Here is a 26,190-nt window from a genome sequence, read left to right on the forward strand (position 1 = left end):
TGTTTGTGGTATGGCTAGTGTAGCGACCGATATTATGCATGTAGTAAACTTTCCATTAATTTCGTCTATGCTGAGATCTTCACAAAATTCTTTTTCTAGTGTGGCACTTGCTGTAAAAAGTGACCAGTCGGCGAGGTGAAGTTTCCAGCGCCGTGGTTTCGTGGGGATGACTGCAGTAGACGATGAGAGGCTGATGATAATAGGTAGGTGATCACTTCCCAGAGGGTCATTTAAAACATCCCATTAAAAACCGTTAAAAAGCGATGGTGATGCGAAAGCTAATTCGAGAAAGCTCATTTTTGCCGAGCTTGGGCAACAATAAGTTGCTTTTCCTGTATTTAAAAGACAAATGTTATTTGAGAGGATAAAATCTTCGATTGTTTGCCCCCTAGAGTCGCAGCGCTCGCTTCCCCAAAAAAGGGGAGTGACTGTTAATGTAAAATGTGGAGGAATGTATACGGAACAGATTGTTAGTGTTTTATAGCTGACGATGCTGACTGCAACCGCCTCAAGTTTTGTATTGAGCTTGATTTCTCGAGCAGGGACGCCGCTTTGGACGACAATTGCGACGCCTCCTGAGAGTCGATTTGCCTGCTCGCGATCGCGTCTAAAAGTTTGATAATGTTTCAGGATATGCACATGTTGTGGACCAAGATTGGTCTCCTGAAGACATAAAACTATGGGTAACATTGACCCTAAAATATGTGTTATGTCACTATAATTCCGCATAAGTCCTCTGCAATTCCTTTGAATTAAAAAAGCCATGCTTGTGTTTTTGAGAGAAAATGAAAGGGGATTTACTTATGTGGTGGGCCCGTTATGAGGGGCCTGTCTTTTTTTTCGCTCAAGAGAGCTGTTCCGCCGCTGTAATGGAGGCGGAGTGGGTGTTGTATCCATCACCTCAACAGAGGTGCTGGAGGACCGCGCAGTCGCGGTTGTGTTAGTTTCAGGTTTCTCCCGACGGGGGGAGGTCCTGCGGGATGCCGACTAATGGACCGGCGGTCCCTGCTTTGGCAATGACAGGGCAGCTTTCGCTGACCCTGCCTGGGGCGTGGATGGCCCTGCCATCGGCTCGGTGGCAGCGGCCTTGGCAGGTGCCGGAGTGCTGTGTGGTGCTACGCCCCTGCGCACCACATCAGCGATGTTTTGTCTTGCTGTGAAGGAGAATGTGTTTGTAAGCGCAAAACGCCTTCTCGCTTCTTTAAAAGAAATGTTTTCTTTTGTTTTTATGGTGATTATCTCTTTTTCTTTCTTCCAGGACGGACACGCCCTGTAGTATGCAGCATGTTCTTCTTCACAGTTTGCACAGCACAGGGCTGCGTCACATACATCAGACTGGTGATCGTTCGAGGCACATTTTGCGCACGTTTTGCGACCGCGGCAGCTCTGTGAGCCGTGGCCGAACCTTTAGCAGTTGAAACATCTGCGAGGGTTTGGTATGTATGGTCTTACATTGATTTTCAAATATCCCACTTCGATTGTGTCGGGCAGGGTGCTGGTGTTGAACGTCAGGATCATGTGTTTTGTGTCTATTTCCTTGTTGTCCTTCCGGATTTTGATTCGGTGGACATCTATGACGTCTTGGTCGATGAGCCCTTCGAGCATTTCTTTTTCAGTTATGTGAAGAAAATCATTTTCCGATATTACGCCCCGGACAGTGTTAAGTGAGCGATGAGGAGTCACTGAGACCGGGATTTCCCCTATGGACGTTAGGTTGGAGAGCTTAAATTGTTGGACATTGTCACACAGTTCGAGCAATAAGTCGCCGCTGGCCATTTTTGACAGCTTATAGCCAATGCCTAAGGTTTCAGTCAAGCACTTTGACACAAGGAAGGGGGATATTATTCTTTCCTGTTTATCTTGTTGTTCACTGTGGATCACATGATATTTGAGGAAAGTTACTTTTCTTTTTTGAAAGAAGTTGTCTGCCTCGTTCCGCCCTCTTTTGAGAGAGCGATCAGGTTTTGAAAGTTGGGGAGCCATAAAAAAATTTTGTTTTTCGGTCATGGTGCCAGCCACCCACCACGGAGTCCAACAAGGGGATGGGACAGGAACTTGATAGCAAGTCCTGCCCACGCCAGCTGTACACCTCAACTATAACCAAATATGTCGCAACTCAGGGTAGTTGGTCACACAAGGTTAACCCTCGCCGCCAGGAAAAGAAAAACCAAGAAGCGAGTTGCATGTAGGAGAGTTGTGAGACAGATAGGAAAGTGAAAGATGGAGAGGAGGATAGGAAAAGGCGACTGCCGATTCCCCCCGGTCGGGTCAGGCTGGAGGTGCCGTCTGCAGGAAGCTGGGGCCAAAGTGGTGTGTTGCCTCCGCCAAGGGGCCTTAAGGGTCCAAACGCTCGGCATCGGCTCAACCACTAGGATCCCCTTTTCCCCGGACACGGCGATGCCACGCACGGCGAGGCGCGGGTGCTCGGGTCCGTGGTGATGCACAGTTCACCATCATCCCCTTGCGGGGATGTCCCTGCGGATGCTCGGGAACCCGCGGTGTCGCCACTCACCGTCGCGACGCCTGCAAGCTGCAGGCGCCCCCCTGCGGGGCATATCTTGCTTGGTCTGGTTTATGGGGGTTAAACGACCCAAAGCAACTCAGGCTATGAAGGTCGCCGTAGTAAAGGGCTCTGGAAATTTCGACTACCTGGGGCTCTTTAACGCGCTCTGACATAGCGCAATAGACGGACCTCTAGAATTTCTCCTCCATCGAAATTCGACCACTGCGGTAGGGATCAAGCCGGCATTTTACGGGTCAGCAGCCGAGCGCCATAACCACTGAGAGACCGCGGTGACACGACCATGACAACATTTTGCAAGCACTGACATAGTACGTGCAGATTAGTGCATTCGTTAAATTTTTTAATATGCGATATGTGATGTAGTTGCTAGGGTGCATTTCAGGTGTCGCAGCTTTTCTAGGTGTACAAAGGTTATTTCCCACTAAGCATGTGTTTGTAATGTAAAAAAAAAACTTTCTGATCTGTTTTCATTTATAATTTTGGTAATCAAGGAAGCATTATTTTATTTTTTTTGCGTGAAATGGCTATTCATTAGAGACCATGCGCCGGCAGTCTTCCGATCTTCTTATTATTTATGTGCATGGAACCGAGATTCGCTTTGTGCGTATAGAATCTAGCACTTAGAAGTGAGAATAAAATAGAACTTAAATGCTCCCCTAAACGTTCAACCACTGCTCTCAATGTTTTGTGCGAAACTTACTCCTTTATCATCGTTGATAGCAATGTAACGTTTATTAAAACTTCTTTTTGGGCTAGTTCGTGCATTTTGAACCAAGGGAAAGGAGCAGCGCAAAAGCATGCAACCACACAAGAAAGGAGAAGAAACAAGCGCTTGTGTCTTCTCCTTTCTTCTTGTGTGGTTGCATGCTTTTGCGCTGCTCCTTTTCCTTGGAAAGTTTTAATCAACGGCAATTTTAGTGTTGTCACTCCGCCCAAAAATATGCAAAATTTTGCGGCTGTCAGGTTAGTCAGAGGTATATCCCATTTAAGTATCTTTTGTTAAAGGATAAGTGAAGAGCCAATTTAATTAGTAGAGTTTGAGAGCTTGCTTTTTCTTGTGTCTCAGTGGTGTTACTAAATCTTTTGCCTTTTCCTCTGCTAAGATTTCAGTGCTGCAGAACTGTTCAGAAATAAGAAATGCTACGTGTGCTTGGTTGCATTGTTCTATGTGGCTGAGATACATATAAGATACGTATATTTGCGGTGAAAAGGATCAATGAAGCAGGTGGTCTGCGCTTCTGCTTGTTGTTTATATGCAGTTACTTGTTGATGGGTTTTTTAGAGCTGCAGGTTTTTTGCTTCCTCTGCTTTTATGTGCCGCACTCCACTCCATGTCCCCACATGGTTCAAACAATGTGGCCATGGCGGCAGCGAAAGAGAACGTCGCCCGTACGCACCTCCTAAGTGTGAGAACACCTCGAGGACGCTGAGAGGCCAGGCGGCGGCTTCCCGGCTGTTTCCGGCCAGGTCTTCCCGGAAGTGGACAAAGAAGAAGCCTAAATTACGGACGGAAACCACCGTCACCAGCGCCGTCAGGCTGGCCAAGAGTGCGACGTTCCAATGGCGATCCACGTTGTCAGGTGAGGCTTGGTTTTCTGTCGGTATTGCGTATTCTCGATGTGCTGAGCAGCAGCTGTCGTGAGGTAGTCGTCGCCGTGAGTCATGGTTCTCATCGCCAGTCCTGTTACGGCAAGAAAATTGAAATCTTGTTCAATGTTACTGGACGATCCTACATGCAGCAGTGCTGTTGTGGAATGCTCCAGAATAAATCCTATAAGCATTAAGGGTTCAACGTAAGCTCGCATCGCTTATACAAGACCGGGAGTTTCGTCCATCGCAGTGTAGCCAGCGTGGCAGCACTGGCGTCCCATGCGCCTTTATTTCTCAGTATTACGCCTATTAACACTCAAGGTCTCACAATGGCTCGAATTTCTTGACAACACCACCCCCATCTCTCCTGAGTACGGGGAATACAAGACCTCGCCAGCGTGCGATATGTCTGCGGGAGTTAGGGCCCTAATCAGGAGAGAACGCCGCGCCCACCGCGTTTCACCACAACCTGCACAGGGGCGAAGCCACCTCCTTAAAATTTAAACGAAATAGAAATGAACCGTGGTTTTTTTCGTTAAACATTGACAATTCAGTTCAAGCGGGAACAAACACACTTAATATACGACCCACCAACGGCTCGGCCAGGTGCATACCAGAGGTGCACTAGGGAGCTCAGAAGTGGACGCATAAATGGGGTGATCAATCCTGCTACAGTAAGAGCACCGGTAGGTTTTTGACATTAGGAAAGAGGACTTAGCGAAGAACGAGTTCTGCTAGAAGGAAAATGCCAACCGCACTCAAAAGGCACGTTACGGTGCACTAGATAGCTTGTCTTAAAGTGAGACCTGCTTGTTACCTTGGGAAGCGTAGGACTGTTTGTTAGACTTGTGTTTAACGCCAATGGTAGATACGGCTCAAGCATGTGTGCTTTATTTGCAGCAACTCTATTTTAACGGCAGAAGAGGAGCGCAGGTTGCGAGCTCCAATATTAGAGTAGGGTCTGCCGTTGATATCGCATTGCTCTATGCAGCATTTCCTCGGCATTGTCGGCAGGTACGATTGTGTGCCCTTTTAACCTTTTATTGTTTCTCTCAGAAAGTGTAAAAAACATAACATAGAAGAACTAGAGAGGAAGCCGGAGCCAGTAAATTTTGTGAGGCTTAACGGCAATACAAGATAAATTAAAAGGAGCTAAATTCTTCAAAGAAAACAACTTAAAAGGAAATTCAAGGCGGTAAAAATAAAACTAAACTAAAGAGAGGAGGAAACAAAAGGCACATCAAAGTCAAAGTCATAGTTACAGGCAGACAAACAAAAAATAGAGTGCACGCCACGTAGAGAAAAAGAACGCATGAAAGAACTAGCCACAGTATAGTCAAGGTCTCAGTAGCAACCACAAAGAACAGAGTGTAGGCACCGACGAAAATCAGGGAACTAAAACATAATCAAAACAGTACGGGACTAAACCATAGACACAACACAGTCAAGACAACCGTCACAGTCGTAAAAACAAAGCACAGTATGCAGACCGCGACGAGAGGCCTCCATGCAGCCCTTCTCTGTGCAGAGCTTGTGGAAGACAAATTAGAGAAAAGAAAGAGGTCAACATAGACAATTAGCAATGGTTTGGTTTACTGTTTGACTTATGGGGGTTTAACGTTTAGAAATATGCGTGGTGCATAGGCTAGTAGGTCCATTCTCAGAGTTTTTTTTTTTTGCACACAAAAGGACGACACAACCAGGAAGAGGAAGACTGGACGGGGCGCAACTTGCAAGTGAATTATTCAGGAATAGCAGATGACTTGTATACATAAAAACTGGAGGGATAATTATAGATTGGCATGTGCAGGGCAAGCTTGAACGCGTCCCAAACCACGCTGAAAGATTTGTTTCTGGTAATTATAACTTCCGTAGCAGTATTACATTAGTTAAAGAGAACCTTGGTTGGAAAACACTAGCACACCGGCGATTAACCGCAAAAATATGACTTTTTCCCGAATTTACTCTGATCTCACAGGAATAAATAAGAACTTGTACATTTTCCCTCCCCACTTCATCTCTAAACGCTGTGATCAGGAGCTGAATGTTCTTGAAATGCGCTGTCGTACTGATGTCTACCGTAATACAATTTTTCCGCATTCTTCAACACACTGGAATAGGCTTCTCAAGAGCACTGGTGAATGTAAAATGTGGTCACAGTTTTTTTCCTTATTGTCAAGCAGTCTGCTGTAGATTAATATCGTCCCGTTTATTTCATATCTTTTGCCTGGAATTGCGCTTTATGCGATAGTGTACCCTTTTCATTTCAGGGTTGTAATTTTTCACCGCGGTACAGTGAATACCGTTTGCCATCGAGATGACTTATCGATGTTACGTTACTTGCTTTTACCAACTGTGCTTAGCTGTTTTAAGTTTGTCACATGGTCATTTAACCCCAATTCGCCCCCCCCCCCACCCCTGCAAAAATGCCCTTGTGATGCTGCAGGTACTTGTGTAAATAAATAAAAACTAAACACAAAGGCACAAATGAAGCGCACAGGCGACTCAGCTGTTATCTACCATATCTTGAAAGTCAAAATCTTTGTCATACAATGTCACAGACGGTGTACTAACACATGAACTGCCACACTCCCTAACATGGTAGCCTTCAACGAGTTCCCGCGCAGGCGTGCCAGAGCTCCTGCACAAGATGATAATACATTGCCGCCTTGCATCGCACATTCGCTTTTTTGCTTTCTCTTTTTGTCATTTTCTTTTCCACATTCATTAATGTGTGCCGGCAGGAGTCAACCAGTACCATTCCGCAAGGACAGTTTATGTTCCCTTATGCGCTCACTGACGCATCGGCCCGATTGCCCAATGTACACGTTCCCACACTTCAACGGAATTTTGTACAGTACCCCTTTTCACACTTTACAAACTGGTTCACATGCTTAATTTTTCATTGTGAGTTGTCGCTTTTATCGTGTGGAACCAGATGACACAGTGAAGTAAGTTTAGTTCAAGCTTAGTGCCACTTTATGCTGATAGGGGTTGACTGCAGGTTTCACATTCCTTTCAGGAGCTGCGACTATTGACTCGTTCCTTTTCCTTTCTTATTTGATCTCCTTGAGCAGTACTTCGACATCCAAACTCACTAATATCATATTTGAACAGCGCAATAAAACAACGGGACACAACGAAGAAAGGACACCACAAGAGAAAGCCTGCCTATTTTAGCGTCTTGATCTGTTCGTGAACGGTTTCTTGCGCCATGTGACCACAGTACTTTCTTAGGGCTGACTCAAGGCACATTAAAGGAATAGCATGTTTTCCGTTTTGAATTCCTTGGAAGCAAATGTCATCAATTCCTTCTGTGCACGATTTTGATACTTCCAGCAAAAGTATTCATCCCTAAGGCTTATTTTTAATTCTAAAATTGCAAGAAGTTATTCTTGGCGAGTTCAAAAGTAAAATATAATCCTTTGGAACGTCGTCTGAAGTTAGTAAGGATGCCCGCGTCTTTATTGTGTCGTCTTTATGTGCTCAAAAAACAATCCTGAGGTATAGCGTCTCAGAGAAACTGACGCCATGAGGGACGCCGTAGTAAAGCGCACCAGGAATTTCGACTACCTGGGGTTGTTTAACGTGCACTGACATCGCAGAGTACACTGACCTCTAGAATATTGCCTTTATCGAAATTCGAATGCCACGGCTGGGATCGCACCCGCGTCTTTCGGGTAAATGGCCGAGAACCATAACCACTGAGCCACCGCGGTGGCCATTAGGAACTGTGTTGCTTATGAGGTGAACCATTTGAAAGACCAGAGCACAATCAGCAGTGTTTCTTAGAAGGGAGGGGTAAGTAAATGATGTAATGTGTGATGAGCAAAGAGATATTAAACGGGAAACTAAAGGAGCTATACGGGAACAATCCTGGAAGTAGTGACGGAGGTCTTCATATAAGATTACACAGGAACAAGTTGAATATGAATATTTGAGTTGAATATTTTTTTAAATCAGAAAGGAAAGATTCTATACCCAGTAAGAGAGAGAAGAGAAACAACTTTAAAGAAACAGCAGCCAATGGACGGAAGGGGAGAAATCTATACCTCCCCCGTCGCCTCTAGCCGTCGGCCGGAATCCTCTGGGACACAGCAGAAGCAAGGGCTTCATTGATGATGTCCTGCTGGACGTTAAGGTCTGGGCTAGAGAGCAAAGCCTCCCAGGATTACAGAGTGCGCGAGCTATCGTACCTAGTTGGACATGTCCTCACCATGCGGAGCAAAGTTTTTGCCTTGTCGCAAAATTTGCACTGTGATCTGAGTACTTCAGGGTGCCACATGGTGTAAAGTACTAGAATGGGAAAAACCCCGTCGGCGATGTTCTCCACATAACCTCCTCTTTATTATTGAGCTTTCTGTCCACTGGTGGATATATATGACGATTTAGTCTGTACTGTAGTGTGATCTCCTGGTATGCGCACATATCCTCTCTGCTGTTTATAGTTTCGGTGACTTGGGAGGTTCCAGGGGTCAACCGGCAATTGAGACTTCGGGCGACTAAATGAGCCTCCTCGTCTCCTCTAAGTCCTTGGTGAGCTGGTGCCGAAACGGGCGGAACCAGTTCTCTAGGTCCTCCTTCCCTGTTTAATATACGGATGGCGGTCTCCGTCAACCTCCGATTGTTAATTTCTTACAGCATTTTTTGAGTCGCTGATGGCCACCTTGCCCCCCCCCCCCCCCCCCCCCTCCTTGACTGATGGCCAATGCTTTGGCCACTTCCTCAGCTTCTACGGTTTCCACACAACGGACTGTGCAGCATGGCACCGGGATTGCGTCTTCTCTAACTGCCACTGTTGCCTTTGCCACTTTCCTCTCGTATACTGCAGCGCCCCTATAGGACGCCCTGTCGACCTGTATACCTATAGCTTGTAATGCCTCTGCTCTGTCTTTACGTCTGCGTTCGTGAAAGGCAGGGCGCATGTTTTTGGGTAGCGGAGGGATTGGATTGGATTGGATTTTGGCGCTTATCCCTTTATAGCGGGCGGACCTTACACCAAAGTCCTAGCCAACTTTGAGACGCAAAGGGATTTTATTCTTGTTCCTGATTTCTCGCGGTATGCTTCATGAGCGCACATGCTCCTGCTTGCGCTCATAGCCCAATCTCTCTAAAATTTTTCTCCCGGTTTTAGGTCCGTGTAGTCTTTGATGCTCAGCGCTAACAGCCTCCTCAAACAGCTCAGCGAAAGTGCTCGATACCCCTAGCTTCATAAGTCTGTTAGTGGACCTGTTCGGGGGGAGTCCTAGCGCGACCATGGCACCTTTCCTGATAATTTCAATTTTGATGCGTTCCACTGCGTTGAGATTGAAGTAGGCTGCCCCGTACACTATCCTACTGTTTAATTAGGCTTGCTCGATTCTCAAGAGATTTGCCTCCTTCATCCCAGCGTGCCTGTTCGCTTGGTGTCTGATAAGACTACACGTCTGATTTGCGCTAGCTCCTAACCCAGCAAGCGTTTCGTGATTCTTTCTGATCGCCTAAATTCTAAGCTTCAGGACGGGCATATTGTCGACCGCGGAGATCTCTCCACCGTTGACGTACAAGTGGATGTCTGCCTCTGCGCTATTGGTGAATCCGCCGTTTTCCGGCGGGCATAAGGAACAGAGCTTCCGACTTTTCGGCAGAACATTTAAGGTCTTTGGGTTTTAGGTTCTCTTAAGTGAAACAAGGTGATTCCGGGGTAGACAGGTCGGAGAAATATTAAGTGTATTAGGAGCTCAATTGAATATTTCGGTGCCGCCATTGTTTTCTCTCCGAAAAATGCGCCATAAATGAACTTAACAACTATGTAAACGGGAACGCACTTAACGGCGTGAAAAGGGTATAAAAGGTCATGTTCTCCGGCACTGCCAGCAGCTTGGTCGACTAAGTCGGTACAGAAAAATCTGGAGGGACCCCGGATAGGAAAAAACTCTGAGGGCACTTAATTTTTTTGCTTACGTGGAAGAATCCCAAAGCTTGCGTAATGACGAAAGGAAAGGACGCAGTACTGAGATCTCGACTTATCGTTGGCCACCTCAATCTGAAAATCATGCAACTGAAGGTGCAGATGTCATCGGTCCGAACCCCTGTGCCAAGTTATCCTCCAACTTCACATCTCGACATCTCGGTGGATTCCTCAACCACACCTTAAAAGATAATCTAGTCTCAGAACACATGAAATTGAAGGTGCATATGTCATTGGTCCGAACCCCTGTCGTAAGCTAGCCTCCAACTTGGCTAAACCCGCAAGCTATATGGAAAGAGAAATGGTATGACACCACCCAGAATGCCGTACGACTAAGGGTTGCTCAAAATTTTGGTGAATTTATTCGGAAATACTGCCACCACACTGCGGACAACCAGTGATCACATCTCTTGAATATTGTCTGCACCTGCGATATCTGTTACTCAGAACAACGTCGTCGCTTCGGCGGACGCGGTTTTGCGCTGCGCCTTTCTTTCCATCATTCTTATTCTTTCCTGTCTGCCCATGGCAGCGATTGTGACTCAGCTCAGGTGTGACGTCATCAATTTGTTGTGGCATCATCATTCTTTAAGTTTTGAGTTATCCTTTGACGTGAGTTCGGTGTGACGTCATCACTCTAAATTTAGCGTCATCAAGTCACGTGACTGTCGTGTGACGTAATTAACTTGACAGTGACTCATTTTTGAAAGTGACCTTTTCACGTGGCCCACTGATCAATTCTCTTTGTCACGCTAATTAGTGGTGAAGTCATAGTTTTTATTTCGTAACTTATTTGCAATTTCAATAATTAACTCATTTTTTTAATCATACCAATTTATTCCTTGATTGCGTTTACGAATTAACGGTATGACGACATTATTCTTCAGCATGGCAGACATCGCTGGAACAGACATCGCTGGAACGGGGTCATTATCTATCAGGGAGTGTATCACTAAGAAGTGAGGAAAGTGGTCAACGTAAGGTCGGGTACTGATGAATGTTTCATCGGTGCGGTTCCTTTTGCAGAGACCGATCGGATTATTTAGAAGAGGTACCCGTGCGCTATGGATATACTGACGGCTCCTAAATGTCGCCTGTGGTTCACCGTCTTATTCACAGGAAGGTCCCGGAGCCCCCCGCCTGGTGAACAGACGGGGAGCCCGTCGGCCGAGGCTTGAGCATGGCCCCGACCGCCACCGTTTCTGGTTTCTAACCTTCACCTTACAACCTATCGCCACGGTGCGGATGATAGCTTCGGTATGGGGGCTAAGGGTACGTGGTGGCGCCAAGCACCGTCACCTTGAGAGTCAAGGTGCCCTTGCGGGGCTACACGCTCATCGCCATAGGCACTAGAGGGTGGATCTAGAGAGAGGCGATGAACGTACAAAAGCAGACCAGGGGAGTGATGAGTGAAAGACCTATCAGTGTAAATATGCAGTGCACGTTGACAAGAAAAGGTAAGGCTTCCTGGCAACTAAGCTAAACAAACGAAAATTTGCATTTCAATAAGGGGTAGTTAATTGCCGTAATGTGAAAAGCATAAACTCTGCACATTACTGGTCTAGATAAATTGGCAACAGAAGAATGTTTGCAAGAACATTAAAAGCAGCGGTTCGCGTAGTATTGTAGGCACCAGTAAGATCAAGAAGTGGAATTCGTTGAAGTGATAAGATGCGATCTCGTAGTCTGGTGCAATGGAACCACCAGGCTGAGGCGGCATATGTAATTGTAGGGAGAATAACTAGTTGATAAATTTGGCGCATATGAGGAGAAACACGAAAATGCAAATGAAACCAATTAGAAAGTTTACTGGTAGATGCGAGAATTTTCGATTGCAAATGATTAACATAGGGAATGAAGCTTATTCAGTCAAAAACAGCGCCTAATAATTTAATACCAGGCTCGTGCTTGGGACTGCAAGTGTCTAGTCGAATAGTTAGCTTGTGTTTGTGTAACGCCGGTAAACCACAAAAAATAAATCCTAAGAACACTTTTCTGAGTTTAACTGAACGCGATACGTGGTACATCAGGCTTGAATTAAAATTAAAACATTTGAACCCAGCGTCGGCAACTCGCGGCTATTCTTACCAGGAACAAGTATAATGGTGTCATCTACATATACCTGAGTGTGATCCGGCCGACTGCTGTGGATTTGCCATTCGAATACAACATTAAAGTCTGCTTTCGTCTTGTTAGTTGCCACCAATACCTGTCGCCAGTTGCTCGGCACTCCGATGTAAGACGCCAGTGCGTTCAAACTCTGGTGAGTATCTCACATATCAACAATGCATCACAAAGGGCGAGGGAATAGTAGCGCATTAAAATGGACGAGGATGATAGAGGGACACCACTAAGTGGTGACTACAACCAAACTTGGTAGCACTCAGCGGTTTGTTGTGTCCCTCTGTCGTCCTCGTCCATTTTTAGTGCTGTGGAATTTGAAAGCATGAAATACCAAACAGCTCAACAAGTCGTTTTGAGATAGTAGCGCTTGTTGTTTTCTCTTTCGAAAACTTCTAAGGGTAACAAATCTCTCCATAATTTCTAGGTGCGCGCTCCGTTATTTAACAGAGGGTACTGAGGGGCCAGTTGGTCAGGCATATTATAAACATAAACGTAGCACATGAACGGGACGAAGAAGGGCGAAGACAGGATGGTTGTTACACTTACAACTGAATAGAATGAGACGGTAAACCACGCCCCATCTCAGAACAACAACTCTCATGCGCATGACTTAAAACAGGGTAAAAACAAACTGATAATCTTAAAACGTGTGGAAAAAGACCAAAAGAAGAGAAGAGGAAGAGAGATAGATGATAAAAGGTGCTAAGAAAACTCAAGTGCATTTTAAAAACTTCAATTCCTTCTCCATCAGATACACAGATGGAGTACTAATGCACGTGCCTTCACTGCATATCGAAATTTCCTGGGCTTCAAAGATTTTCCTAGCCAATTGGTCTTTACCACGCCCTACAATCTTAGTAGGATTAAGCAGGGGAAAACAACCATTGCACTTCTTGCAATGCTCTGGTACGTGTTCCCAGTTTGTTGGCGAAGTGAAGAGGCATGTTCGCCCAGCCTCACGTTTATACACCTGGCCGTCTGCCCAATGTACACAGACCCACAACGGAGAGGGAACCGATAAACAATATCGGTTGCGCATGAGAAGTGCGGTTTTCTATGTTTTATGCAACAACCTGGTTCTCTTTCCCTCACTCGATCTGCTAAAGCACATAGCATTGCCAGCTTGGTAATAGCATTGGTATAGCATTGGCAATGCATTGGCCGCCTGTCCGGCGTTCCGAATAATTCTGTGAGCACCTGCACGTCGTCTAAAGCGTCCCCGTACAACCAAGCATATTCTCTATAATCGAACGCATCGCGCAAGACGAGCACTTAGAGGCAATTTCGACGCGCTCACTGTCGTAGCCGCCGCGTGGAACGGCGCGTCGGCTGCGCGTCAAGTAGCAATCGTCTGATACGCCGTGGCAGTTAGACGAGCAATGCGTGCCACGCGTGCGGCGTGGCAGGGGCACTCGAACAGCTGCTGCTTTCAAATGTTTTCTGCGTTGTCTACAAAGACACGACGGGCGCTGCTGGCTGAGCACTGGCTGCAGGGGCTGTTCCAAAACAGTGCGGCCCTTCTGTGGCTGTGAGGCGCATCGCGCTAGTTCAGTTGAGCTACGTTGATCTCGCGCGCGTTTTCCGGGCACTCCGGAATGGTTTCCTGCCGGCTATACGCTGCGCAGCTACGCTCGATGGTGACAGTGTACGTGTAGACTACGCTTAATGAGCAAAGCGGACTGTCACCCTTCCCCAGCTGGTAACACTTGTAGCTAACGGTAGGGTATCGGTCTACAGAGATACGACGCATTTACGTATGCGCCGGTTTACGTGCCTCATATCTCTATGTTTATCGGTCTTAATTTTGTACGCGGATATGAATGCGCGCACCCTGCCTCATTCGCTCTTGCAACTATTCCACCGTTCACCTTTCTGCAGGCCGTTGTTTGTGGGCATGCCCTGAGAAGTTAGTCGCAGTGACGAGCAGCCGATCGTAATTTCGCGTTCATTTTTGCGTTTATCAATTAATGCAGGCAGCACGAGAACAAATTCTGCCTTTGGTCATGACTTAGTTTAATCGTAAATGTACGCTAGGCTGCAGGAGGAGCAATGTATTCCGCTGAGAAAACGATCACTTCGACAGTTATTCTAGCTACGTCAATAAAGCAACGTCATTCCAGCACAGGGCCGAAAATTTTTGTTGTCGGTACTCAATACTTGCTAACTGCATTGAAATCGTGCCAAGCATTACCGTATGGGTTGAAAAAGGAAACTTCAGATATATACGGTCGTTTTGATTAGCACATCAATTACCCAGTTTTTGCAACTGTGAAAGCACTGCTTGAATAGCCACGCGCCCACGGAAGAGCTGATCATAAGAATGTCGTATTGTAAGCCAAGCTGACTTAAGCAGGCGGCTCATAAATCTTTCCTAAATAATGCAGAGAGCAATGTATGGTTAATGCAAGCAATGCACATCTTGAGCATGAGCAACATCGGTCAAGTTGTTACAAAACATCCGTACGATGAAGTGTATCAACGCGAGACGCACATTACCTTTCGTCCCCGCCGAGCATAGCTGCCGGTGCTCGATGCGACTGCCAGCTGTCAAGCGCAGCTGCGGGCGCGCTGCGCGTCAGTTCCTGCGTCGAGCGCGGCGGCTTACGCTCAGGGCGCCCCCTCGTAGAGCGCAGGTTGAACTAAGTGCGCTTAAGCCATCTGGTGCCTCGGTGGCATCTCGACCACGTGTTTCGCAGGTGTTGCGAGAGCCGTGATACACTTCATCGTACGGATGTTTTGTAACAACTTGACCGATGTTGCTCATGCTCAAGATGTGCATTGCTTGCATTAACCATACATTGCTCTCTGCATTATTTAGGAAAGATTTATGAGCCGCCTGCTTAAGTCAGCTTGGCTTACAATACGACATTCTTATGATAAGCTCTTCCGTGGGCGCGTGGCTATTCAAGCAGTGCTTTCACAGTTGCAAAAACTGGGTAATTGATGTGCTAATCAAAACGACCGTATATATCTGAAGTTTCCTTTTTCAACCCATACGGTCACGTTTGCAGATCGCCGCTGTTTCATTCGCTATCCGGTGGCGATGCTTGCTTTTGCTTTTTACTGCCCGCCGCATCGCGGAAGTTGCTTTGATAAAATTCAAGTCGCTTTAATCGAAAAGGAGCCAAGAAACAGCACGATGCGTGGGCTCTCTTTTGCTACTAACAGTCGCTGTCACTGCTTCCGATATAGAAAAGCAACGCGCGATATCCAAGCGCTCAATTTCGATCGCTTGAAGAAAAGGCTGCTCATCGCACTCAGAATTACTACACGGCTTGCTCGAGTTAAACGCTTTCGGCACAGCCAATTCGGGACCAGAGTCGGAAGACTCCGCTAATCAAGAAGCATAAGTAAAGGAGCACACTGGCGGATTTGTTTCTCACTCTCACCAGTCTATAATTTATGCACTGTTTCTTCATTTTCGATCCGCCATGAACTGGTGAAAGAGCTCGCGAAATTCACACTACAAAACGTAGCAATCTAAGCTACTATGCCCGTGGAAGTTAAGGCAAAAGCACGGCTCGGGTGTGAGCTTTATGCACGGTGCTTCCACGTATATCGATGCGTCAGGGCAATCAGTCAAAAGGGGTTCGTTCGTTGGATGAGTGTCAAGAATAAACTAAAATTGAGGCTCTGTTTATCACAAGTGCTGCGGCGATAATAGGATGTTATGTCGTGGACAAAAGGTGGTCACGCTGACGTGACACTGCGACTATTCAGTGGGTGACTTGCGCGCACCAAAAATTGAACAGCTCAGCGGCTGCGATTTACTGAGCTTTTTATGAAGTTAAATTTGCAATTTTTTTCGCCACCGAGGAAATCCGGCGGACGGAGAAAGCTCAAATTTCTGCTGCTGTGACGTACGTGTTTCCTGATGTAGCAAGTTTGGCAAGCATTTTTCGACGCTCGTCTTAAAAAGGGAACTGTAACTTCTTAAAAGGGACAAAAATTATTGTGAGACTATAAAAAGAACAAAAACTAAAGTGTCCCTGCCCGTGGTCTTAAAAGGGACAAAAATTATTGTTGGACTACAGTTAACAGTTCGCACATTCTCTCTGTTGGCCGGTTGGTGCTGGTTGGATGCTCGTAGCGACCGCTGAATTATGATGGCACGCTGGCCGGTGATCAAATACACGGCGGTTAGCAGTACGAAGAGCCTTCTGGTCTTCGTCCGCTCGCCCGGCGACACGCTGCCGGCTGGGGCTACAACTCCAACTTCTTGACAGCAAAGCGTTTTTATTAAAGACGGGATCGAAATACAAGGCACGTGAAAAAAGGCATTTAATAAACAGGCTTAAACAACCTTTTTAAAATCGGCCGAGACTGAGACTCGGCGCGCTTTTTTAAACTCATTGTTTGCAGCAGGTTTTAAACCCTTCGATAATTGGGTTTATTATTCCAGCTGTCGCCCAATGTTGGCCAATAGCATTAGAACTGCACATCACATACAAATGGGCGGTGCCCAGTGCTCGCTAGAGCCCGACTCTGTAGAGCCCCAGACTTCCTCGAACCTGCGGGGCGTGCGGTTTTGCGTACCAGCTCTAAACATGTGCAACCGATCGAGGCGCCATCGAGAGGGCCCCCTGTCTGCGCTGACAGTACAAAAGGAACCCATCGCTTAGCGTGACAGAAGAGCCAGACATCGCCGACTTTAATGACCCCCCGCCCCCACCCTCCCAAACTGAGAGCCCGCCCCTCCTCAGCGGGAAAAGGTTGTCGGCCCTTTGCGCCTCGAAAAGGCCGTTCATAGTCCCACTCCCCATTTCCCACGGCCTTAGGCAGCGTCCCAAGCGCGCGATGCGCTTTCATTTTTCTAACCCCTCGTGCACGGCAGGTCAGTAGGGGACGACACGGTGAGACGCGCAGCAGCGAGCAGGGGAAGTGATAAGCTAGTCGTGGCCGGAGCTGCAAGGAATGAGCGCTGGTGTCGCGCCGTTCAGTAACCTTCCCTCGATCCCCACGGAGGCTGCAGTTCCCGGAAAATGGGGTAAACGACCCACCGGCGCCATAGGCTTCTAACTTAACAGGGACTATGGGTAATGCCTTCATCGATTGCGTGCAAGGGCCTGGAAACCGGAAAGGGTAATTTAGAACATTTACAAAAACAAAGGAACGTTTATAAATCCCCACATTAAGTGAACAAATGCCTTCAAAAATAGACGGGCGTTTGCGTAGCGCTGATAACGAGAAAGCATTCAGAAATGCATTCTGTGTCGGTGGCTACCGCGACACTTCGTCATTTCGACGCTGATGCTTATCTCAGTTTTTGTTTGCCTTTTCTAATTCCTGCCAGGTTGACTCTCGGGCGTGTTGCTTTGACATATTCCGCTGCGGTTGTTTCCTTTCTGAAAGATTCGGGTTTTAATCTCATTTGTGCGTTTGTATGCGATAAACTTTTTACAAGATCAATATGGTCCATCCCGGCCAAAAGAAAGAACTTTTTGATGAATTTCAGGTTTAAGCTTACAGGTTTATTGTTGAACTAATCAACACAAATGAGGAGGAACCAAGTTAGTCGAGGTGGTGCCAAAGTACAGCTGTGAGCGGGACCCGCTGTAGCAAATACTTAAGAGAAAACAAAAGTTAGCAATCACTTCACCGAAACCACTATGAAATACCAGGGAAAGTTACTGGCGGTCATTCAAACACCAGCAAGAGAGTACATAATCAGAGAAACGTATCTAGTAGCTGCAAAGATTGTAACAAAGATTATGTAGAATTAAAGCGATTACTTTGGAGAAATGACATTTCTTTCAACATAAAAAAACTGGCCCTTTTAGAGTTCAGAAATGAAAAACGACGATCAGCTCATTTAATGAACGCAGATAGCGAATTCCGCGTTGTGTGTAATTTCTCAAAGCAAACCTCTGCTTAGGCCTTGCTGTGATCAACCTGCGATATAGATAGATAAGCAGCTGCAGTCGAACACGGCGTTCGAAAAACCACAATATTAATTCATCGCAAATGAGAAGGCAGCGATATATATTTTTTAAATCGAGTTTTATTCCCTTACGGCATCAATTATGAACGAAGGTTTAATGAAAGGGGTAGTAATGATTAAATTAATTGAAAAAGGCTATCTGATTTCATCAAGTTGAGTAGATAGCTATGGTACGGTCCCGGCGCCCAGGCAGTATATGAAGCAGAGTTGCGCGATGAAAGACCCGCTACCTTCCTGTGCCGGATCCTTGTAGGCTTGAGAGCAGGGCAGTCCCACTGTAAGTGATGAATGTCGGCTTCAATTTCCTCGCGTTTACATATCGGACAGCCAGGCCGAGGAAAGAAATCTCGGTACAGAGGCCACTTCCAAATGACAGCAGCTGTGAGGGCAACCCCGACCCGGATCCTCCTAAAGGCAACCAACCTCCTCTGCACGGGTAAGACTGCGGAGGAGGATTGCCGGACACGGAGGGATGAGGGCACGTTTGCGGCGTAGGAGGATTTCCTTCCTGTTTGAAAGGAAGGTAAAATTGTCTAAATGAAGGAGTCGAGACAATGATGAGCCTGAAGTCGCGAGGCGGGTCGATAAATCTGCCTGGCTTTGAGAGGTCAGCAGATCCCATGGGACCCATTCAATACGTACTGGGTGCGGGATGCGTGCCGCGAGCCGGTGGATATCATGAAAAATATCGCTGGACAGCGGCTAACACGTCGTACAACCGGACTACTTCAACGGCGTAATTGCGGATGACAACGCAGGCCGCGGGGAGTATAGTTGTGGCGGCCACGGAGCAGAGTGCTTCTTGAACTGCAACGAGCTCAGCACAAAAAGACGTACAGAGTAACCGTAAGTTGAAACCTAGAGGTTTGATTCAGGGCAAGTCTGCACGGTAGTAGATTGCTGTTGTTGCTTCGAAGGCTTGGATGCTTGCGTCTACGTAGACCACAATGGATTCTTCAGGCAGGCAAGCATCTTGTTCTTCAAATGTCTGGTGAAGCAACGATTCCGATTTAGCAGATATTGGTCGGCGATTATCTGTTGGCTTCTTTTCGCTGAGCTGTACAAACTTCCATGTGGGAAGAACTGGCTTTGGTGGCTGATGAATGGAGTGTGACGTTGCATAAGTCCTCAGCGCATGCGTGAAGTGCGATAGACTGGACTCAAGGCTGCGCGCATCACGACGCTGCTGCATCAGCTCATCAATAATGGTATTGATGCTATGAGCGGTGTGATGCGTGGAAGGCATGTAATAGGCCTCATATCCTCTCGGTTCACGGCTTCAAGGCGATCCCATTGGGCTCTTGTAAGACATTGAAACTTGGCTTGATAATCAATACGTGGCTGCAGAACTGCCCTCACCAATTGCCGTGCAACGAGCCAGCCTGCGCCACCAGTTTAAGGAGCAATTCTTCTAATTAAACCCAAAGTCTGAATAGCTTGCCTTTTTGCATGATGAAGCCAGACACTCGGTGATCTGATTGGTGAATGGTTAAGCCAAGGATTTTTACAATCGGACTTTCTTGTAGTGGGTTGCCTGATATACAAAGCCAGATTGAACTTGCAGCAAGTTTACGGGGACCCCAGCGGTTCGCGACCGACGTGTATGTTGTTTTATGCACGGAAAGTTGAAGTCCGATGGATGATGCGTAATTAGCGGTAGCATCCAGGGTAGATTGGAGGGCAGCCTTCTGAGTGCGCAGATTTTGGTGATTACTCCACTCCGTTATGTCATCAGGGTACTGCGGGAATTTTATGTCACATGTCATATAAGCGCCAAGGCAGCGGGATGAAAGCAATATTAAATAACGTCGGCGACAATACTGCTCCCTGAGACACGCCGCAGAGAGGAACAAATGATCCGACCGCTTCGCCGCTGAGGCGTATTGCAAATTTTCTGCCTTCCAAGAATGATTCGAAATAACCACGCACCTGTAGAGAGAGATGAAGCATGTCAATGGACATTAGAGTGGCTGCATGAATGATGTTGTCATATGCTTTTTCAATGTCCATTGCTAAAACGGTACGCACATTGCGGCTGCGGGTAAATGACAAAACTGCAGATGCCAAGACAGCCAATCTGTCCTATCTAACAATACATGGACGAAGGCCAATTTGTGCGGGGTTATAAAAATAGTGCTGGTCTAGCCACCAAGGCAATCGTGTGGCTAGCATTTTCTCCCACCAGCTTGCACAGCGTAGGAGTTAAGGAGATAGGTCGTAAGTTTGCAAGGTCCGTCGAAGGCTTTCCTGGTTTCGGGATAGGAATAACGACAGCGGATTTCCAGCTCTCGGGCTCGACGCCATCCAGCCATACTTTGTTCATGGTGTGTAGTAGTTGGGGGAGTGCGGCGCTACAATGTTCTTGAACACCTCGGACTGAATATTGTCCGGGCCGGGCACTGTTTTCCGTTTCTCATCATCTTTTGCAGCCAGCAACTCAGGCATAGAGAACGATAATGGCTGCATTTGGGCGAGTTGGTTTTCCATTCTGAACGTAAAAGCGCAAAAAACACAAGGACACAGACTAAGGCAGACAACACGAGCGCTTACTTCCAACTGATTTTATTTCATGCAAGAAACGAAATTTATACTCTTGATAAGTGTCTGCACATGCTTACAGGGCAATTACCGCAGAGTTATGACTGATACCAGTTATCATGTAACACATATGAAAGATGTCAGATATGCCATCTCTTTTTGTGACAGCAGAATTGATGGAGCACTTATGCAATCATCCCCAGCTCGCGCTATCTCCAAAGCTTCCACAATTTCTCGGGTAATTTGGCATTTGTGCACGTAAAGGCCTATGCACTTGTGAAAGAGAGGACGACAACCCTCTTTACTTTTACTTTTGCACTTTAAACAATGAATGCTCATGTGCCCCCCTTTTTTGTTGTTCACAACGTAGTCATGCTCGCTCAACCGCTCGTTCAGGCATCGTCCCGTTTGGCCTATATAGTATTTTTCACATGATAAGGGCACTTTATAAACAACACCTTCACTGCATCTCACAAACGGCTTTTGATGCCTGATTTTGCAACCAGTTTTTCTTTGGTTTCCTGAAGTACTTTGCTTACATAATGACATCAGCTTATTTGGGGCAGAGAACACCACGTAAACGTTTGCCCTGTTACCAATTTTTTTGAGATTGTGTGAAATCCTATGTTTATAAGGAATCACTGCAAATTTCTTATTGGATTTTGTCTCTTCCGGCTCGTCCTGGCACTTGGCTTCCCATTTTTTCTTTTTGACAAGTCCTTCCGCCACAGAAACCAGCAGGTGTAACGGATAACCCACATCTTGCAATTTGTTGGACTGCAGGAGAAGGCTTTCTTCGATTGCATGTTCACAAGACTTCTTTGTACAGTTAAGAAACCCTAAACGAGCTATGTTTCTTTTTATAAGCTTTTAGTGCGCGGAACTGAAGGGTAAGGGCATTTTTCCATCCCTGGGATGATAAATCCAGCAAGTGTGGTCTTCTAGAAAAGTTAACCTGATATCGAGAAAGCGTATGCTACTGTTCTCTGGCATTTCATGCGTGACTACAAGAGGAGATAGGCTACACTTGAAATGATCTAAAACCTTTTCTACCGCCTCATTGAGGGTGATTGCAGTGGTGTCTAAGAAGATTAAAAAATCGTCGACAAAACGAAAAACTTTTAACACCCCTACGTCTTCAAGGCAGGCTAAAAGCCTTCTGTCACATTCAGCTAAAAACAGGTCACTTAACAAAGGAGCTACGCTGGACCCAATACATATTCCTTGCTTCTGCAAAAACAGATCGTCGGCCCACTTTACAAACGTGGAATTGAGATATGTACTTAATAGCTCCAAAAAACCCCCAACACTCACTCCCACTGAATTCTGGAAAGCAATGGGGCCAGCGTTCTCAATACATCTTTCAACGCACTGCAATAATCCGTTTTTCGGCAAAGAATAGTAAAGGTCTTTGACATCGACCGAGAAGGCAAACATGTTCTTTCCATCGCTTTGCTTTAGAAAATCAATTACATTTCCTGAATTTTTTATCATGAAAGGGTCATCAACAACTAGCTGTTTTAGACATTTCTGTAGGAAGTCAGAGACTGGTTTTTGCCAGGTGCGCGCTTCCGAAACGATAATTCTTAAGGGACATTCCATTTTGTGTGTTTTAGCGGAAAAGAACATGTTAAGACTTAGATCACTGGCTTTTTCTACGGACTGAGCTAAGCGGGTTAAATTCAAGGAGATGCACAACTTTTTTGCTTTCAATCTTACTTTTGACAAATTTATACCTTTTTGCCTATCAAACACTTTCTCAACAGCATGACTGACTTTTTCATGAAAAAGGACCTTAGGCATCACAGCAAAACCACCTTCCTTATCACAAGGAAGAAGACATAAATCGCCTTGCTTCAGGAATTTCAAAACACTTGAAGGGGAAACTTGAGGCTTTGTCTTCAGACACTTGTTTAGAACGTCGACACCCTGCGAGACGCAGCTCCCTTGATCACTCGTAGGTGCATGTTTGGAGACTGTTCGGACCATGGCCAAGAGTTCCGGTTTTGATTTCTTTTGCTCCACAGCGAACTTGGGCCCCAGCTGAAGTGTACGGCGTACCTCTTCGGGAAGTGTTACCTCCCCAAACGTACGGACGTGGTTTTGCGACCTAGACAGCCGTGGAGGGACCAGTTTGCGAAGCCATGGCAGGACAGTACTCCATAAAAACTCAGAAACCTGGTCGAGCGTTCGATTGAATTGTTTCCATTTTCTTTTGGCGCTCGGCAGGCTCTCACCTGTGAAAAGCCTGACTACGTTGTGAACAACAAAAAAGGGGGGCACATGAGCATTCATTGTTTAAAGTGCAAAAGTAAAAGTAAAGAGGGTTGTCGTCCTCTCTTTCACAAGTGCAAAGTCCTTTACGTGCACAAATGCCAAATTACCCGAGAAATTGTGGAAGCTTTGGAGATAGCGCGAGCTGGGGATGATTGCATAAGTGCTCCATCAATTCTGCTGTCACAAAAAGAGATGGCATATCTGACATCTTTCATATGTGTTACATGATAACTGGTATCAGTCATAACTCTGCGGTAATTGCCCTGTAAGCATGTGCAGACACTTATCAAGAGTATAAATTTCGCTTCTTGCATGAAATAAAATCAGTTGGAAGTAAGCGCTCGTGTTGTCTGCCTTAGTCTGTGTCCTTGTGTTTTTTGCGCTTTTACGTTCAGCATAGAGAACGGACACGCAATGCATCTGCATCGACATCAGACAGCATGTGATGTACATACGCTGGGATACCTGCCATATTTAAACCAGGTCCTGAAGAAGGCACAGGATCGTATTTATACAATACGAATTCCAGTTATGTACGGTTTGTGTTTTATTTGAGAAAAAAAATGTTATTAGGCGGCTTGGTATTCCGCTGTAAATTGTTATTTTTAGACAAATAGGAATTTAAGACACAACGACTGCTGTGTTTTAGGGATTGCCCAGTGTAATTTATTCTGCAGGAATCAAATTTTCAGAATTCCGGTTTTCGTGAGAAGTCACGCGACAATTTAACCACAAATTTTCCTAAATTGTTCAGGATATTGCTCTTTTGCCTCCTTTCTGTGATTAATGCTCTGGCATAGGTTGTAATTATGGATATTTTCCACATGTAATAGACTGAGCTTATGAAATAATGGCTCTGCATTTTTATCATATGGAAAGTGTGTAACATTTGTGTAATTGTGTAATATTTGTACCTACCTTTCTAGTCTACTTAGCTTCTGTATATAGGTCGCTGGGGTAGTACTCGGCAAGAGTATGCAATAATTTAAGTAAAACAAAAAAGTCGCATCACAACGTTCATGGGTAGGAAATACTTCTTTGTGTGGAGAATACGAAATACTGACACAAGTCTTCGTGATATACTGTGTGTGTGCCGGTCTGAAGTCGTCGCTTCAGTAAAAATAACCCCAAATATTTTAAATTCCTTCAAGATGCCTATCTCCGAAGCATTCAGTTTGTATTCGCTCCGGCGGAACTAGTCTTGATTTCGCGCTGAAAACGGTCGCTTTCGATTGAGAGTTGTTAAGCATTAGACCACTCTGTTTTGGACAATCACCTACTTTCGATAACACCGAGTTGTCAATGCTAAAAAAACTTTGTGCAGTTATCAGAAACATAAAATTTCAAATGTAATCGGCGTAGATGATGAACTTAGCATTCACGTCCAAATTTGCAATGTCTTTTAGGTTTATATAAAATAAAATGGCCTTAAAATACTTCCCTGCCTGCGATTGAGAGTGACCATTGAGCTAAAGTTATTGCACGCGCGGTGAGAGGTATGATTTAATTTAATGTAATAGTAATCCTTGAACACCATACTTTTTTATTTTGAAAGGAGATATCGGTTCAGATAATCATATGCCGTTGTAAAATCTAGAAATACCTCTATTACATACCTGTTACTATGTATATTTGTTGAAATGGATACTTTTTGGTGAGGCAACGAGAGTTGTTTAGGTCGCAATTTCCGAAAGCCATACTGGGCATCAGTTTCACTGTTTAGTTTTTCTAACCGGTTGGAAAACACGGGAAAGATAGAAACTGCGTGATAGTTTTAATATTGTTATGATCACCTTACTTATGAATAGCCCTTACTTTAGCTATTTGCACTTTATTAGGAAAGGCTGCACAGCTTATGCACAAACTAAATATATGTGATTGGATAGGTGACATAACATCAAGGACAAGTTTTACCGGCTTGATTTGCACGCCGTGGACATTACCGCTGGCTGATTTTTTTAGTTCTCTAATCTTAACAGCACTTCATTGCTGGTCACAGCACTGGGGAAAATATTGCTAGGGTTCATTTTTTTCACTGAGGGACTTTGCATGCTTAGGTAATACTGGTACATGTGAATTTGCGAAGTGGTCATTGAAAGCATTCCCCAAGGCAGGTTGAGAAACGAACTCGTTATTTAACTTAAGACCGCTAACTGGGCCTGGAGTAGGTGAACAGCCAAGAACATGATTTAGTTTTCGCCAAGTAAACTTGCTTACTGTGCTACAACTGTTTTCAAAATAGTCCCTTTTAATTTCCTGATTTCCTTATGAAGGCTATTTCTATACTGCTCAATTTTGTTCAGATTACCCATATCTCGGGTATGAATAAACTGGTGGGACATGTCATTCTAACCGTAATTTTGCCGAATGGGTGATCATTTATCCCAGTTTTCCTTATTTTCCTTGACACGCTACTAGTTCCTCGAGGCAAATGCTTTCTGTAATGCTCATACTACCTATAAGTGAGTAAGCAATGATCCTCTGATTCTTGAACGTCTGCTTAATGCACTCTCTTTAAATCATAACGAAATTGGTCAAATTGGGGAGGGAAGATTTACTGACCGGCTACATCAGTCTATTTGCTCGATTGCGTGAACAATCCTCACTGCATTCACGCAACTGCTGCCCATCCTTCTTAAGCATAGGTTTCCTCACCACGCACTGCTGGGATGGTTCCTGCTTCTTTCCAGGAGGCGACGTGTCTAGGACTCGGTACCAACCTGTCCCACTCGCTTACCACTGTCTTCATAGCAGCGTCATCAGCTCGTTCATTGCCTCACTTGAAGTGAAATAATTTGTCACGATGGCATTCCGAAGAGCATGACGTGTTTATTCATAAGCGCCGCAAATTGGTAACACAATGCGACGTCACGCACCGAATATTCGGCCAACACTTGTTCAGGGACATACACGCTGATAAAGAAATCACGCTCCAACGTGAGATCCGTGTGAGAGATCTCTCGAGCGCACGGCGTCCTACAGTGAGCTGCGGAGCGGTGCGAAAAGTTTAAGGCTCACAACCTCAGCTGTGGTGCCACTGGTGGCACATACGCACGCACGGTCGCGCAGGGTGTACTCAGAAGTGATAGATTGATTCTTTGCTATTTCTTCCTTATGGCCGGGGTCATCCTTAAGAAAATGTCCAATGACTTTAGATAGGAACAATAATGACTTTTGACATTAGGCTCATATGTTCTCCTCATGACTTTCTGGTGCCTTTTCCTGATGTACTCCTAATGACTTTCA

The 26,190-nt window shown here is 45.7% G+C and overlaps 1 protein-coding gene across 2 annotated transcripts in view; it reads right to left on the reverse strand.

The window, feature by feature from the left end:
- LOC144121900 (monocarboxylate transporter 12-like) overlaps nt 1-14,798 on the reverse strand; it is a 37,082-nt gene extending 22,284 nt beyond the window's left edge. For both annotated transcript variants that reach the window (XM_077655343.1, XM_077655344.1), the window contains exons 1-2: nt 14,685-14,798; nt 3,922-4,205 (exon numbers count right to left, since the gene is read on the reverse strand). In XM_077655343.1, the coding sequence (XP_077511469.1) occupies nt 3,922-4,205; nt 14,685-14,704 (304 nt within the window). In that variant the 5' untranslated portion in view covers nt 14,705-14,798. The remainder of the gene's footprint in view (nt 1-3,921; nt 4,206-14,684) is intronic.
- Nucleotides 14,799-26,190: the final 11,392 nt, after the last annotated feature.

The sequence above is a fragment of the Amblyomma americanum genome, chromosome 2 (assembly GCF_052857255.1).
Source record: "Amblyomma americanum isolate KBUSLIRL-KWMA chromosome 2, ASM5285725v1, whole genome shotgun sequence".
Lineage (NCBI taxonomy): Eukaryota > Metazoa > Arthropoda > Arachnida > Ixodida > Ixodidae > Amblyomma > Amblyomma americanum.